Source organism: Capra hircus, assembly GCF_001704415.2.
Source record: "Capra hircus breed San Clemente chromosome X unlocalized genomic scaffold, ASM170441v1, whole genome shotgun sequence".
In the NCBI taxonomy this organism is placed as follows: domain Eukaryota; kingdom Metazoa; phylum Chordata; class Mammalia; order Artiodactyla; family Bovidae; genus Capra; species Capra hircus.
In genome coordinates, this window is record NW_017189516.1 from 55,664,056 (window position 1) to 55,680,175 (window position 16,120).

The window sequence follows — 16,120 nt, forward strand, 5'->3', positions numbered from 1 at the left end:
ATTTCTTCATTGACTCATTAGTTTTTTAGTAGCATGTTGTTTAGTCTCCACGTGTTTGTTCTTTTCTCATTTTTCTTTCTGTAACAGATTTTCAACTTCAAACTGTTGTGGTCAGAAAAGATGCTTGAAATAATTTCTGTCCTTTTCAATTTGTTGAGACTTATTTTATGGCCTAGCTTGTGATCTGTCCTGGAAGTAGGTCCATGTGCACTTGAAAACAGTATGTATCCTGCTGTTTGGGCATGAAATTTCCTGTAGGTATCTATTCAATCTAACTGGTCTGTCATGTCATTTAAGACCACTGTTGCCTTATTGATTTTCTCTCTGGATGATCTGTTCATTGATGTAAGTGGGGCATTTAAGTTCCCTACTCTTACTGTATAATTGTCCATTTCTCCCTTTATTTCTGTTAGTATTTCTTTGTATGTATAGATGTTCCTTTATTGGATGCATATTTGTTAATGTGTGTAATATATTCTTGTATTGATCACTTTATCATTGTATAATGTCTTTCTATGTCTTTTGTTATAGCCTTTGTTTTAAAGTCTATTTTGTGTGATATGAGTATTACTACTGCCTCCTTTCTTGTCATTTCCATTTATGTGAAATGTCTTTTTCCATTTCCTCTCTTTCAGTCTTGTGTGTGTCTTTAGTTCTGAATTGAGTTTTGTAGGCAGCATAAAGATGGGTCTTGTTTTTTAAAAAAATAAAATCAACCACTCTATGTCTTTTGATTGAAACATTTAGTCCTTTAACATTTAGAGTAATTATTGATAGATATGTACTGATTGACATTTTATTACTTATTTTCTGGCTGTTTTTATAGTTTTTTTCTGGTTATTTCTTTATGTTTCTTTCCTTGTGGTTTGATGATTATATTTGGTAATAGTATGCTTATGTTTCTTTCTTTTTAGTTTTTGTGTTTCTATTGTAGGTTTTTTTATTTGTGGTTTTCATGGGGTTCATATATGTTGACCTATAACTAAATCTACCTGTTTTAAACTGATAATCATTTTAGTTCAAAGACATTTAAAAGATCATTGTTTACACCTCTCCCCAACATTTTGTGTCTTAATATCATATTTTACATCTTCATGTTTATCCCTTTAACTCTTTATTGTAGTTATAGTTCCTTTTACATTTTTTTGTCTTTTGATATTTGTACTGGCTTAGTTAAGTGGTAGATCCTCAATCCTTACTATATATTTTCCTTTCCTTTCCTTTTTGGAACTTCAATTTTCTATAGATTCTTACTTTTTCCCTTCTCCCTCAAAGAGAAAACCCTTTAACATTTCTACATTTCTTTTACAGCAGGTTTAGTTTTGATGAAATCTTTTAGCTTTTGCTTTTCTGAGGAGTTTTATATATGCTTTGATGCTAATAGCAGTCTTTCTGGGTAGCGTATCCTAGGTTGCAGGTTTTTCCATTTCAGCACTTTGAATATATCATGCAACTCTCTTCTTACCTGCAATATTTCTGCAGAAAAATCAGCTAATAGCCTTATGGAGTTTCCTTGTATATGAGTCTGTTTTTATCTTGCTGCCTTTAAAATTGTCTTTAAGTTTTGCCATTTTAATTATGATATATCTGTCTGGCTTTATACTGTTTGGAACTCTCTGTGCTTCCTGTACCTGGATATGTCTTTCCTTTTTCACTAGTTTGGGAGGTCTTTAGCCATAATATTCTCAAATACATTTTCAATCTCCTTCACCCTCTTCTCCTGCTGGGACCCTTATAATTTGAATATTGGTACAATTAATGCTAAGCCAGAGATCTCATAAACTGTTCTCATTTTTAAAAATTTGTTTTCTTTTACGTGATTTCCATTACTTTGTTTTCCAGATCACTTATGCATTCTTCTGTGTCAGTCTGCTTTTCATTCCTTCTAGTGTGTTTATTTTCCATAATTGAATTCTTTATTTCTGATTGAGTCTTTTTTTATATTCTTTGTTCCATATTAACATTCTCACTATATTTATCTATTGTTTTCCTTATTTCAGTTAACATTCTTATTAGTAATGCTTTGCATTCTTTATCAGGTCAATTATATATTTCTATATAATTATGTATTTAATTATTAAAAGAGTATCTCCAGCTCTATACAGTCAGCAAAAACAAGACTTTGAGCTGACTGTGGCTCAGATCATGAACTCCTTATTGCCACATTCAGACTTAAATTGAAGAAAGTAGGGAAAACCACTAGACCATGCAGATATGACCTAAATCAAATCCCTTATGATTATACAGTGGAAGTGAGAAATAGATTCAAGAGATTAGATCTGATAGACAGAGTGCCTAATGAACTATAGAATGAGGTTCATGACATTGTACAGGAGACAGAGATCAAGACCATCCCCATGGAAAAGAAATGCAAAAAAGCAAAATGGCTGTCTGAGGAAGCCTTACAAATAGATGTGAAAAGAAGAGAAGTGAAAAGCAAAGGAGAAAAGGAAAGATATACCCATTTGAATGCAGAATTCCAAAGAATAGCAAGGAGAGATAAGAAAGCCTTCCTCAGTGATCAGTGCAAAGAAATAGAGAAAAACAATAGAATGGGAAAGACTAGAGATCTCTTCAAGAAAATTAGAGATACCAAGGGAACATTTCATGCAAAGATGGACACAATAAAGACAGAATGGTATGGACCTAACAGAAGTAGAAGGTATTCAGAAGTGGCAAGAATACACAGAAGAAATATACAAAAAAGATCTTCATGACCCAGATAATCCCGATGGTGTGATCACTCACCTAGAGCCAGACATCCTGGAATGTGAAGTCAAGTGGGCCTTAGAAAGCATCACTATGAACAAAGCTAGTGGAGGTGATGGAATTCCAGTGGAGCTATTTCAAATCCTGAAAGATGATGCTGTGAAAGTGCTGCACTCAATATGCCAGCAAATTTGGAAAACTCAGCAGTGGCCATAGGACTAGAAAAGGTCAGTTTTCATTCCAATCTCAAAGAAAGGCAATGCTAAAGAATGCTCAAACTACAACACAATTGCACTCATCTCACACGCTAGTAAAGTAATGCCCAAAATTCTCCAAGCCAGGCTTCAATAGCACGTGAACCATGAACTTCCAGATATTCAAGCTGATTTTAGAAAAGGCAAAAGAACCAGAGATCAAATTGCCAACATCTGTTGGATTACTGAAAAAGCAGAAGAGTTCCAGAAAAACATCTACTTCTGGTTTATGGACTATGCCAAAGCCTTTGACTGTGGATCACCACAAACTGTGGAAAATTCTTAAAGTGATGGGAATGCCAGACCACCTGTCCTGCCTCTTGAGAAATCTGTACGCATGTCAGGAAGCACCAGTTAGAACCAGACATGGAACAACAGACTGGTTCCAAATCAGGAAAGGAGTACATTAAGGCTGTGTATTGTCACCCTGCTTATTTAACTTATATGCAGAGTACAGCATGAGAAAAGCTGGGCTGGATGAAGCACAAGCTGGAATCAAGATGGCAGGGAGAAATACCAATAACCTCAGATATGCAGATGACACCACTATTATGGCAGAAAGTGAAGAACTAAAGAGCCTCTTGATGAAAGTGAAAGAGGAGAGTGAAAAAGTTGGCTTAAAACTCAACATTCAAAAAATGAAGATCATGGCATCTGGTCCCATCACTTCATGGAAAATAGATGGGGAAACAGTGGAAACAATGACAGATTTTATTTTAGGGGGCTCCTAAATCATTGCAGATGGTGACTGCAGGCATGAAATTAAAAGACGCTTGGTCCTTGGAAGAAAGATTATGACCAACCTAGATAGCATATTAAAAAGCAGTGATATTACTTTGCCAACAAAAGTCCATCTAGTCAAGGCTATGGTTTTTCCAGTGGTCATGTATGGATGTGAGTTGGACTATAGAGAAAGCTGAGTGACACAGAATTGATGCTTTTGAAAGTGGTGTTGGAGAAGACTCTTGAGAGTCCCTTGGACTGCAAGGAGATCCAACCAGTCCATCCTAAAGGAAATCAGTCCTGAATATTCATTGGAAGGACTGATGCTGAAGCTGAAGCTCCAATACTTTGGCCACCTGATGCAAAGAACTGACTCATTTGAAAAGTCCCTGATACTGGGAAGGATTGAAGGCAGGAGGAGAAGGGGACAACAGAGGATGAGATGGTTGGATGGCATCACTGATTCAATGGACATGAGTTTGAGTAAGCTCCAGGAGTTGGTGATGGACAGGAAGGGCTGGCACGCTGCAGTCCATGGGGCTGCAAAAAGTTGGACATGACTGAACTGAACTGACCTGACCTGAATTTTTTTTCAGTGATTTTTCTCTTACTGTTTCGATTGAGAGTAGGTCCTATGCTTTATTATTTTCCTTAACTTTGTTTGCCTGTATGAATTTAAGTGAAACAGTTATCTATTCCAGTCTGGAAGAGATGTCATATATGGAAGCGTCCCTATGCAGACTGTGTGCCTAATGCGTTTGGAGAGAGAGCAGATTTGACGTGGACATAAGCAAGGACTTTCCTCAGGTTGTGCTGGTAGCTATTATGTTGGTAGCTATTACGTTGATGTGAGGCTGGAGACAGAGGAGCTAGAGCTGTAGCTGGGTGTGAGTTGGGACTTTCCTTCTACTCAGTGGCCAGCACTGGCCTCCAAGAAGCTGGAGTAGAAGCCCTGTGGGTTGCACCTGAGCTGGCTGTGTTCCATTTAGGTGTCTGCTTTCCCCTTTCCCAACACTGGGACTTTTGCACCAGAGGTGGAAATTGCAGAGGAAGGGAAGCCCGTGTGGGCCCTCTCAGCTCATTTTTGCCATAGATAGTAGTCTGAGTTGTTTCTAATGTGCTGCCTGTGCAGGTGCCAGCACTTATTTCTCTCTGCTTAGATGCAGCCTCAGGTCCAAGTCCTGCTTGTCTCTCACTGCTGATCAGTCCCCCAGTCTGTGACACTGCCGCCCTTTCGTGGAGCTGCACTGCAGGGCAGGAGGGGCCAGTGTGGACTCTCTTTGTGTATCGGGGTTAGCTGTAGTGGAGTAGCCGCCCTCAGAGTTCTGGCTGCTTCTGATACAGTGCTTGAGTGTGTGCCAACAATAGTTACTGCTGCGTCACCCAGGCTTTGCCCTAGGACTAGGTCATCTCTCTATCCCATGGCCTAGCTTTTTCCCTGGCTGTGGCAGCCCTAGATCACATACCACACTGAGACGTGTAGTAAGCTTTGCTGGAGCAAACACCAAGCAGTTGTGGGAAACTTGATAGCCCCTGGAGCAGTCCTCTAACCATCTTCTCTGCCCTGCCCTGGAGAAGCCAGTGCACAAGCACTCCTCAGGAGCAGAGACCAGGCTTCCTACAGACCTCCTGTTGGTCCCAGTATCCTCCAAGCAGCCAAGAGGGCTCATCTACTCTGTGTATGACCCCTGGACTGGGGCGTCCAGTCCGTGGTTTTCACTGCTCACTCCCCAAAGCTGGTGTTTGTTCATGTAATCTCTCTTTTCCTCTGAGACTCCTCCCAGGGTCATGGGCCCTGACTTATTTTTCTCCCCTTCCTACTTGATTCCATATGTATCTTTCTTAGCCTTGCTTGTACAAGAGTCTTTCTGCTAGTTTCCATTTAGTTTTCAATGAATATTGTTCCACATGCAAATGTATTTTTGATGTATTCGTGGCAAGAGGTGACTTCCGTGTCCTCCTACACTACCATCTTGACTAATCTCCTTTTTAGCAATAGTTTTGACCATGATGTAAAATCACAATGGCTAATAAGAATGAATAACAAATTTATAAAATCTCAAGCTCCCATTTTGAAGTAAATGACTATTCTTTTTGTATCAATGAGTTGTTGGAGGCTAAATATCTTATGTTTTGACATTATCTGTTTGCAGTGTACCACCAATACTTTAACTGTCTATTAAATTGTGCGATATATTTGTGTGTCCTAAGGTTAAATGGCATGGCATACAGTGACAGCAGTAACTAATACATAATGGGAAATAAACAAATGAACCTGTTTGGGAGGAGGCATAGAGTGGATTAAAATTTCTGTTAGGCAGTACTGATATGTGATTATGTAGCTGGAAAAAAAAAAGCTGTTACCATTTCTGACATCTGTATTCCAGTAGAAATATGACATAGGTGTTTTGTACTATTTGTTATCCTATAAAGTAAAAAAGTATCAGAGACAGATCTATTCCTTTCTCTATTAGCATACATTATCTTAACATTTATCTTTGGGGGCATGAAACTTGAAAAATTAGTATAACTATTTTCCCACTATTCAACAAAACTCCATTAAAGCCACAGAACTCTTCCATATGTCATCTTATCTTCCAACACAGGCGATAATGTGGAACATGATATAACATTTCTTATCATGTCAGTTGCAGCACAACTAAACATAAGCCCAAGCCTGCAAAGATAGAGGATTACATCTCAGTTACTTTCTGGAACTGGGTTTTGTAGTAACTGCTAAACCAGTATGAGACAGTGTATACTGCATACTAAATTGAACTCACAGTCTGGAAAATTGAGGCTAATGACTCAATGTACTCAGTGAAAGGGGGAAATATACATAGGAGCATTCTGAGGTTCTGGGACATTTCACAAGCAGGATGTTTATCATTATTTTCCTGAGCAATATTTACAAGTGAAGACAGCCACTCTTACATAAAAATAAATTATGCAACCATTATATTATTCAAGGTACTTCAAAATGTCTTTTTGCCCCTAATATCCACTCCATACTTCTTTGTAAACCTGCCACAGTTGCCAGAATTTTTACCATCTTCAGTGACTCCACTGTTATTCTCTAGGTAACTATGTTACTCAAAATAGTAATGTTATTAGCCATTAAGGTAAATTAAGGCATAGCAAACAAACAGATATCTGATTTGCTGCACCCTAATACTGCACATTCATTTCCTATGTACACTCATTGCATATGGCTTTTCTGTGTAAATTTGCAGTAGCTTAATTACAGTCTATGGGTTCACAAAAGAGTCAGATGCAACTCAGCAACTAAACAGGAACAAATTCAATCTTTTATTACAGTGAATGACTTCACCGAGTATATGAATCACAATAGCCTCCCCAATAAATACTTGACAATACAACATAAGTTGTATCAATCTTACTCCACTTCCTGCAAGCTTCATGCCTCGTAAACAACATGAGGTCAAAAGTACTCAAGGGCTTCTGAGAATTCCTGAGCCATGTTTCTGCCTCTGCTCATTCCTCTTCTCTCTCAACCCTGAATCCCCTTTCCCCTCATTAATCTGATTGCAAAGATCCCCCCCTTGTTCTAAGAACTCTTAATGCTCTCAAACTCAGCTTTCCATTTTCTTACTGTACTTGCATCTCCAGGTGCCGCACAGGAGCAAACATTTCTGTCTTAACAGAATTCTCCAGCCCGTAAGAACTTTGACAAACTTCTCAGGTCACTTGTTGTGAATTGAGATTTCTTACCTTTGGCAGAGATGCCCTGGAGCCTGAACTCTGGGTGGTCATTGTTAAGACTGTCGTTATGCCCAGTGCAACTCTGGCAGGGGCCGCATCCATGTTTATCCAAAAAGAGACCCAGGACAAAATGACTATCAACAAACTGGGGATGTACATCTGGATCAAATAATATCCCATCTGGCGTTCCAGGTGAAACTTAACCTCGATGCAGGTAAACTTTCCTGGAAACAGGAAATGATGATTTAAAAGCCTGTTTGAAATGATCTTTCCCATTCCAGCCTCCCACTTTATTTTTATTAAAAAAGAACATTAAAGATGGATTTGAAAGATTGCACAAAACACTAACTTTACATACCCAATTCAACTCTTTTCCAGCTCAACCAGTAATGAAAATGACAGTGTGAGAATGAGTGATCTAAAGAGTCACTGGCTCAAAACCACATGGCATATTTAGTTTTCAAATCTGTGCTTCTGGCAGTGTGATTGTTTAGACAGAGCTTCCGAGTTTTCTAGACTATTCAGTGGAAAGAAACTATTCATGTTTTGTGGGAATTATAGTATATAATATACAGCATATAATATGTAACCTACAGCATAAATGTGTAGCATACACTATATAGCATTTAATACATAACATATAATATGAAATAGTTGAAACTATGCCTTCCTAAGCAGTGAAGTTCATGTGAGGCTCCTAAAGGAGTTGGATAATTTTATATCTGTCTTCATGTTAGCAATAGCAAGAGAAAAATGGACATTTTTAGAAGCTGTGAATTTAATCTGATCATTGTAAAAATTCCATAATCTCCTGGGTAATTACTTGAGGACATTTAGAATATACCTAGAATCTGTTTCAGTTCAGTTCAGTTCAGTTCAGTCGCTCAGTCGTGTCCGACTCTTTGTGACCCCATGAATCGCAGCACGCCAGGCCTCCCTGTCCATCACTAACTCCCAGAGTTCACTCAGACTCATGTCCATCGAGTCAGTGATGCCATCCAGCCATCTCATCCTCTGTCGTCCCCTTCTTCTCCTGCCCCCAATCCCTCCCAGCATCAGAGTCTTTTCCAGTGAGTCAGCTCTTCGCATGAGGTGGCCAAAGTACTGCGGTTTCAGCTTTTAGCATCATTCCTTCCAAAGAAATCCCAAGGCTGATCTCCTTCAGAATGGACTGGTTGGATCTCCTTGCAGTCCAAGGGACTCTCAAGAGTCTTCTCCAACACCACAGTTCAAAACCATCAATTCTTCAGCGCTCAGCCTTCTTCACAGTCCAACTCTCATATCCATACATAACCACAGGAAAAACCATAGCCTTGACTAGACAGAACTTAGTCGGCAAAGTAATGTCTCTGCTTTTGAATATGCTATCTAGGTTGGTCATAACTTTTCTTCCAAGGAGTAAGCTCTTTTAATTTTATGGCTGCAGTCACCATCTGCAGTGATTTTGGAGCCCCCAAAAATAAAGTCTAACATTGTTTCCACTGTTTCCCCATCCATTTCCCATGAAGTGATGGGACCGGATGCCATGACCTTCGTTTTCTGAATGTTGAGCTTTAAGCCAACTTTTTCACTCTCCTCTTTCACTTTCATCAAGAGGCTTTTGAGTTCCTCTTCACTTTCTGCCATAAGGGTGGTGTCATCTGCATATCTGAGGTTATTGATATTTCTCCTGGCAATCTTGATTCCAGCTTGTGTTTCTTCCAGCCCAGCGTTTCTCATGATGTACTCTGCATATAAGTTAAATAAGCAGGGTGACTATATACAGCCTTGACGTACTCCTTTTCCTATTTGGAACCAGTCTGTTGTTCCATGTCCAGTTCTAACTGTTGCTTCCTGACCTGCATACAGATTTCTCAAGAGGCAGGTCAGGTGGTCTGGTATTCCCATCTCTCTCGGAATTTGTTTACAGTGTTGCATTGCCTCTAAAATAGAGTACATGTACAGACATTACAACTTTTAACATACTATTAAGAGACAGATGTTCCTGCCCCTTACCACTTCCCTTCCTTTTTAATTGGCTTGGCATTAGAAGCCCAGAAGGTAATTTGGCTTAGCCCACACAAATGATAAGAGATAGGGTTGGGTTCTTCTTGGTCAGGAAGAAGACCTTAGAATCAGATTCTAGTTATTTCATAGAAAGCATTGTTGACTTCTAGAACAAATGTTCATGGACCATTTACTCAGCAGTGACTCCCTGAGCAGTCACTGAACAAACCATCATGTCTCAATTGCTTCTCCTTGATCAGCTTGTGTGATATGAAAGACCAGGACATTCACAGGAAAAGCCTTCGACTTTACTGGGCAGGCATAATCTTCCAGGTAACAACAGATGCCCACTTGTTGCTACTACCTCAGATTCTCCCCTTGCACCATGTGTCTGTCAGCACTAGTGACAACGCATGACTTTTACAGCCAGCTGACTTCCCACCAACTGATTTTCACGTACGCTGTTTAGGACTGGAGAGTACAACAGCTGTATTTCTGGGTTTGCAAAGACCTGTAATTTCTCTCTTCCACTAAGGCAGAGTACAAATTTAAAATCGATTTATTAATTTATTTGGCTGCCTCAGGTCTTTATTGTGGCAAGCAGGATCTTCGTTGTGTCATGTGGGATCTTTTGTTGTGGCGCATGGTCTCTCTAGTTGTGGCACACGGGTTCCAGAGCATACAGGCTCAGTAGTTGTGGCGTGCAGTCTTAGTTGCTCCACAGCATGTGGGATCTTAGTTCCCCAACCAGGGACCGAACCCTTGACCCCTGCATTGCAAGTGAATTCTTAACCACTGGCCCACGGAAGTCCTGAAAGTGCAAATTGATCTGAGGAGCCAATGTCAAGAGTGGATGCTGGGAATGGGCCAAAATTTATACATTTCCTGTACCACTTACAAGGTATCATACATTGTTCCTCAAAGTCATTTGATAGTAGATGGTCAGCAAGAGAATAGCACAAGATTCCCAAGTCTCTTTCCTTCTCTCTCTCTTTTGGAAAAATTACCTGTCGTGCTCTCTGATCCATTCCAAGGGGTATAGGCATCTTATGTGTTGAAGGGATTTTGAGCCAAGCCCAGGGCAGTTCTTTGTAGCTCAACTTTCTTGATAAATATGCAGAAAATAAGGTGATAAGATATATATGCCAAGCTGCAGGTGGAGCCCATTTGAGCTTAGCAGCTGAAAGGAAACTTACCAGTGTTGTAATGCTTTGTGCAGTAGCCGAGTTCCTTCTCTTCTTTCAAAATAAACTGAGGCAGGGTCAATCCTTCAGCAACTTGAACTGGACCATCACTTAACCACTCAAATATCAGGTCATTCATTGTGTACCCAACTGGAGCAAACAAATCATAGTGAAAAACTGAATGCATCTTTTCAAGAAAGCTTTAAAGTCTAGCCAGGTAAAGAAACAATCAAGGGGGTCATCTAAAGCAGACATGATTGGTCAATTCAAGAGCATTTTTTAATAAAAGAGCTGTGATCGTCATGACAACTACATGTCATTGGAGCCAAAGAAATTGAAGATAGCAAGCTATTTCTGAATGATTTTTTTCTGTATAATGAGAGAATGAAATCTATAAAGTCCATTTTTCCTTTGCCTTCTTTATCCACTAAATCTTCTGAAGAACAAACAAGTAAACTAACAGGAATGCTTTGAAAATTGTCATTACTTGAAAGAGCTGTGTCTGTGGTTATCCAATAAAACAATGTAGTTCATGGTACCAGTCTCAGTATTTCAATTGAAAAGCATTTTTAAAAAAAATGAGGATGGATTCATCACAGCCCTGCTTAAAATATTTCCATTACAAACTTGGCTCTTCTCTTTGGGCCTACTACGTTTGTTTTCAGAAAGTTTATGTTCAAGTCCTTATGGTCAATCCTCAATTACTTTGGCAAGTGGGAAAGGCTGTAGGTAGGTAACCTAAGAGAAAGTTGTAGAATATGCAAATTAAGCATATTCATTGTGCTAGTTTCTTGCTAAAGGGGCCAACTCATCACAATGCTGAATATGAAGTAAAACAGATTCTCTGTTATATAGTCATATTGTTACATGACTCTTGAACCATTCGAAGTAAGATTATTATCAGTTTAGTAAACTAAAGTCAGCTCTTAGTCTCCAAGCTCCTGCTAACTAGGTTGTTATGTCAAGTACTCCTGGATCTTTTTGCACCCTGGAAATGAAGGCTACTCTTTTTTCAGACATCAGTTCTCTCCCCTCTTCTTTATGTGTGATATAAACTCTAAAAGGAGAGTGAGGCAGACAAGGGTTATTATGTGAGGTTTTGGCTAGCCAGTAACCTCAGCATGTTTATTAAGGTTATAGATTCTTATTCTTGTTTACTGAAAGGTAATGACTCACCAAAGCTACCCAGAAATCAATTGCAAAATTAATTGGAATCTACTCTCCTCTTTCTTTGGACCACCTTTTCCATTCAAAGTCAGAAATTAAAAACAAGCGAGGAGTCACAAAGAGGGCTTTGTACAAGCATGGATGGTCCACAAAGAGAGTGGTCAACCCTATCTCTTCCACATCAGTACTGTATGAGGAATTCTTGGATATGTCTACCATATACTAGAGGCTTGCCAAACACCCTTTTCTTGCTGACCGCTACAGTAATAGTCCTTGTCAGCCACTTGGAAGCTGCAGCTTGGGGTCATACAGAAGAGGAAAAAATGTGGGGAAGGAGGATATAATATGAGGGTAGAAAAGTAAAGGCCACTTCCCACCCTTCACAGTCAAAGTTAGTGGTAAACACATCACTGCTTCTTTGATTTCATTACTTCTAGATCCTGCAAGCACCAAGCACATTTACTAATTGGAGTTTTTAAGCCTTGAAGGGGGCTTCCCTAGTAGCTCAGCTGTTAAAGAAAGAATCTGCCTGCAATGTGGGAGACCTGGGTATGATCCCTGGCTTGTAAGATCCCCTGGAGAAAGAAATGGCTACCCACTCCAGTATTCTGGCCTGGAGAATTCCATGGACTGTATAGACCAAGGGGTTGCAAAGAGTCGGACATGATTAAGCCTTGGAAGAACTTCAGATGATAGCTATGGTTGTTGCTTTATAGAAAAACTAAGTATTAGGTTGAGGCAGGGGAGAATTTGGAGCAGTACAGAAGACACAAAGAAGGAATCATTATGTAAGAAAAAGTTTTTCTTAACTATCTTCTGAAGAGAAGGGGCAATGGGGAAAAATGAATGCATAAAGCCTATTGTAAATCAGAAATTTTCATTTTATCCCTGACAACCTCTTCAAACAAAGATGTTTCATTATTTTGTTTATTTTTGTAGGAAGTTTCAAGGGAAATCTACAATGATTTTAAATGATCAGAAGAAATCCCTGTCACTGCCTCTTTTTAAATAATAGTTGATGTGTCTTTTTACATTTATTATTTTTCTAAACCAAGGAGTTAAAAGTATTTTCTTGCCCCTGCCTCATTAAATCTCCTAACATCCCTGTAGGTCAGTTACACTTACTATTCTCTGCATTTTACAAACAGAGCAACTGACAGAGCAAGCCAGAAAAAAATTTCATGTCTGCTGACTGAAAATTCCGTTACCTTGGAGGCATCAGCAACTTATGGCACATGTTAAAGATTTCAGTAGCATCAGAGCCAGGACATAAAGGGCACAAAGTAGTAGCATTTCTCTATTTCCTTCACCTTGTCTTTGTATGTCCATTGCCCATCTAAGGGAGATCCCCTTATTCCATGTCGTCTCAATGCCCCTCATTTTTACATCCTCCTCTGACTAAGGCCCCTGTATCTTGTCCTCAAATCAATTATCCCTTCCTGCTAAAATTCCTTTGAAGTGAAGGTCTATACAAGCACAAGATAGAAGGAAATACAATTTTCTGACTAGAGAGTGATTCATTATAGAGGTAAAATGATTAATAATCTTAATTTTCCCAGGAGACATTTTCATTTCAAAGAAAAGCTTACTAAATCAGGCTTGTTTTTTGAGGAAGGGCAAGTTATTTGGCTTTTTACTTTGAAAAATGGTCTTTGTGCTCTTGGGTATAAGTCATGTACACACACTTTTACTTGTCCTTCCCTTAGGACCTCGGGAGTTGTTAAATAGGTATAGATTGACTCTTATGGTTTTTTTTCTCTTTAATGACACACTGAAAAGAACCAGGTCATTGCTTAAAACAAGCAGGTGGTTATTTCAGTAGTAATGACTTACAACTCTCCAGCTGCATTGTACAAGTCTGGACATCCATTGGAAAATTCTTCAAGTCCATGGGACAGGATAAGGTCAAGGTGAGCCTTAGCAAAGAAAAGAAAATTGAAAACAAGTTTTTAATTTGTGAGATCTGATTCTTGAGAAGCAAACCAAAAATATATTTGGTGTTAAGCAGAGTAACACTGATACAGATGATGAAATCTCAGCTCTCACTCAGGACAATGTTTTCTAATTTTCAAATGAACAGTAGTCATTGGTAAAATTTTAAAATACTATAGAATTTTACTGTAACCTCTTACTCTCCATTTCCCATCTTCCAGTCTCTGACTGTCACCTTCCCAGTAGCACTGGTCTCAAGTTTATTCTAGAATCAAGAGGTTACTGGGGGGAAAGCATAGTTAAGGATTTTGTGAAGGTCATGTACACACTGCTGTATTAAAACTGGATAACCAACAAAGACCTATTATATAGCACACAGAACTCTGCTCAGTATTATGTGCCAGCCTGGATGGGAGGGGTTTGGGGAGAGAATGGCTAAATGTATGTGTATGGCTGAGTCCCTTTGCTGTTCACCTGGAACTACCATCACATTGTTAATTGGCTATACCCCAATTACAATACTAAAACTTTAAAGTTATATAAATAAATATATAATTTAGGTGATTAAATAAATAAAGAAAGAAGAGCATTGAGAAACAATCTAACAGGAAAGTGGGCTCTTATGCACACTGATGTCCAAAAGATGTAAAATTTATCATGCTTTGAAGTTGGACATGTGGGCTTTGCTTCAAGGGCAAAAAATGATGTAATAAGCATAATTGGTTGTGGCAGGTATTGGCTCTCCTTCCATCAAATGGGCAAATACTTCACTATCTTTTCATTTGCTAACTACATGGACAGGTCGATTGTATATTCTAGCATTCATTCTAGAATTTTCACAAATCTGGAGCGGGTAATTCTGGATCTAAAAAGCCATGTCAGGATCTTAGCTTGTACATAGTATTCACTTCTCTGCGTCCTTCAAGGACTGCTATATTTCCCTTTCCTTAACTTTCCAGGGTCCAGCCACCTCTGATCAAGTCTTCTATCAGGATATCAATTAAGTCACCATCTCTATTCCACTATTTCCTTTCTTAGTCCTCGAGGAAATGCCACACACCTCTTACTCTTCAGTTTTTTTTAAACCTCAGAGATTAGAAGAAGGAAATTAAGATTGAGAATCAGCAGATCTGTGTTCCCTTTCAAGAACTGCCTCCAAATGTCTCTGTCCCCAAAGAAAGACATTAAACTCAATAAACATGCATCCTTAAGAATCCACCTGCAATGCGAGAGACCTGGGTTCGATCCCTGGATTGGGAAGATCCCCTGTACAAGGGAAGTGCTACCCACTCCAATATCCTGGCCTAGAAAATTCCATGGATTGTATAGGCCATGGGGTCACAAAGAATTGGACACAACTGAGTGACTTCACTCACCTAGAGCCAGACATACTGGAATGTCAAGTGGGCCTTAGGAAGCATCACTACGAATGAAGCTAGTGGAGGTGATAGAATTCCAGTTCAGCTATTTCAAATCCTGAAAGATGATGCTGTGAAAGTGCTGCACTCAATATGCCAGCAAATTTGGAAAACTCAGCAGTGGCCACAGGACTGGAAAAGGTCAGTTTTCATTCCAATCCCAAAGAAAGGCAATGCCAAAGAATGCTCAAACTACCGCATGATTGCACTCATCTCACATGCTAGTAAAGAAATGCTCAAAATTCTCCAAGCCAGGCTTCAGCAATACGTGAACCATGAACTTCCAGATGTTCAAGCTGGTTTTAGAAGAGGCAGAGGAACCAGAGATCAAATTGCCAACATCCAGTGGATCATGGAAAAAGCAAGAGAGTTCCAGAAAAACATCTATTTCTGCTTTATTGACTATGCCAAAGCCTTTGACTGTGTGGATCACAATAATCTGTGGAAAATTCTTCAAGAGATGGGAATACCAGACCACCTGACCTGCCTCTTGAGAAATCTGTATGCAGGCCAGGAGGCAACAGTTAGAACTGGACATGGAACAACAGACTGGTTCCAAACAGGAAAAGGAGTACGTCAAGGCTGTATATTGTCACCCTGCTTATTTAACTTATATGCAGAGTACATCATGAGAAACACTGGGCTGGAAGAAGCACAAGCTGGAATCAAGATTGCTGGGAGAAATATCAATAACCTCAGATATGCAGATGACACCACCCTTATGGCAGAAAGTGAAGAGGAGCTAAAAAGCCTCTTGATGAGAGTGAAAGTGGAGAGTGAAAAAGTTGGCTTAAAAGCTCAACATTCAGAAAACGAAGATCATGGCATCTGGTCCCATCACTTCATGGAAATAGATGGGAAAACAGTGGAAACAGTGTCAGACTTTATTTTTGGGGGCTCCAAAATCACTGCAGATGGTGACTGCAGCCATAAAATTAAAAGAGCTTACTCCTTGGAAGAAAAGTTATGACCAACCCAGATAGCATATTCAAAAGCAGAGACATTACTTTGCCAACAAAGGTCC

The 16,120-nt window shown here is 39.4% G+C and overlaps 1 protein-coding gene across 1 annotated transcript in view; it reads right to left on the reverse strand.

Moving 5' to 3' along the window:
• Window positions 1–16,120, reverse strand: part of GLRA2 (glycine receptor alpha 2) — a 207,022-nt gene that overhangs the window by 119,174 nt on the left and 71,728 nt on the right. The window contains exons 5-7 of the mRNA XM_018044055.1: window positions 13,580–13,662; window positions 10,592–10,729; window positions 7,419–7,633 (exon numbers count right to left, since the gene is read on the reverse strand). Of these exons, the coding sequence (XP_017899544.1) occupies window positions 7,419–7,633; window positions 10,592–10,729; window positions 13,580–13,662 (436 nt within the window). The remainder of the gene's footprint in view (window positions 1–7,418; window positions 7,634–10,591; window positions 10,730–13,579; window positions 13,663–16,120) is intronic.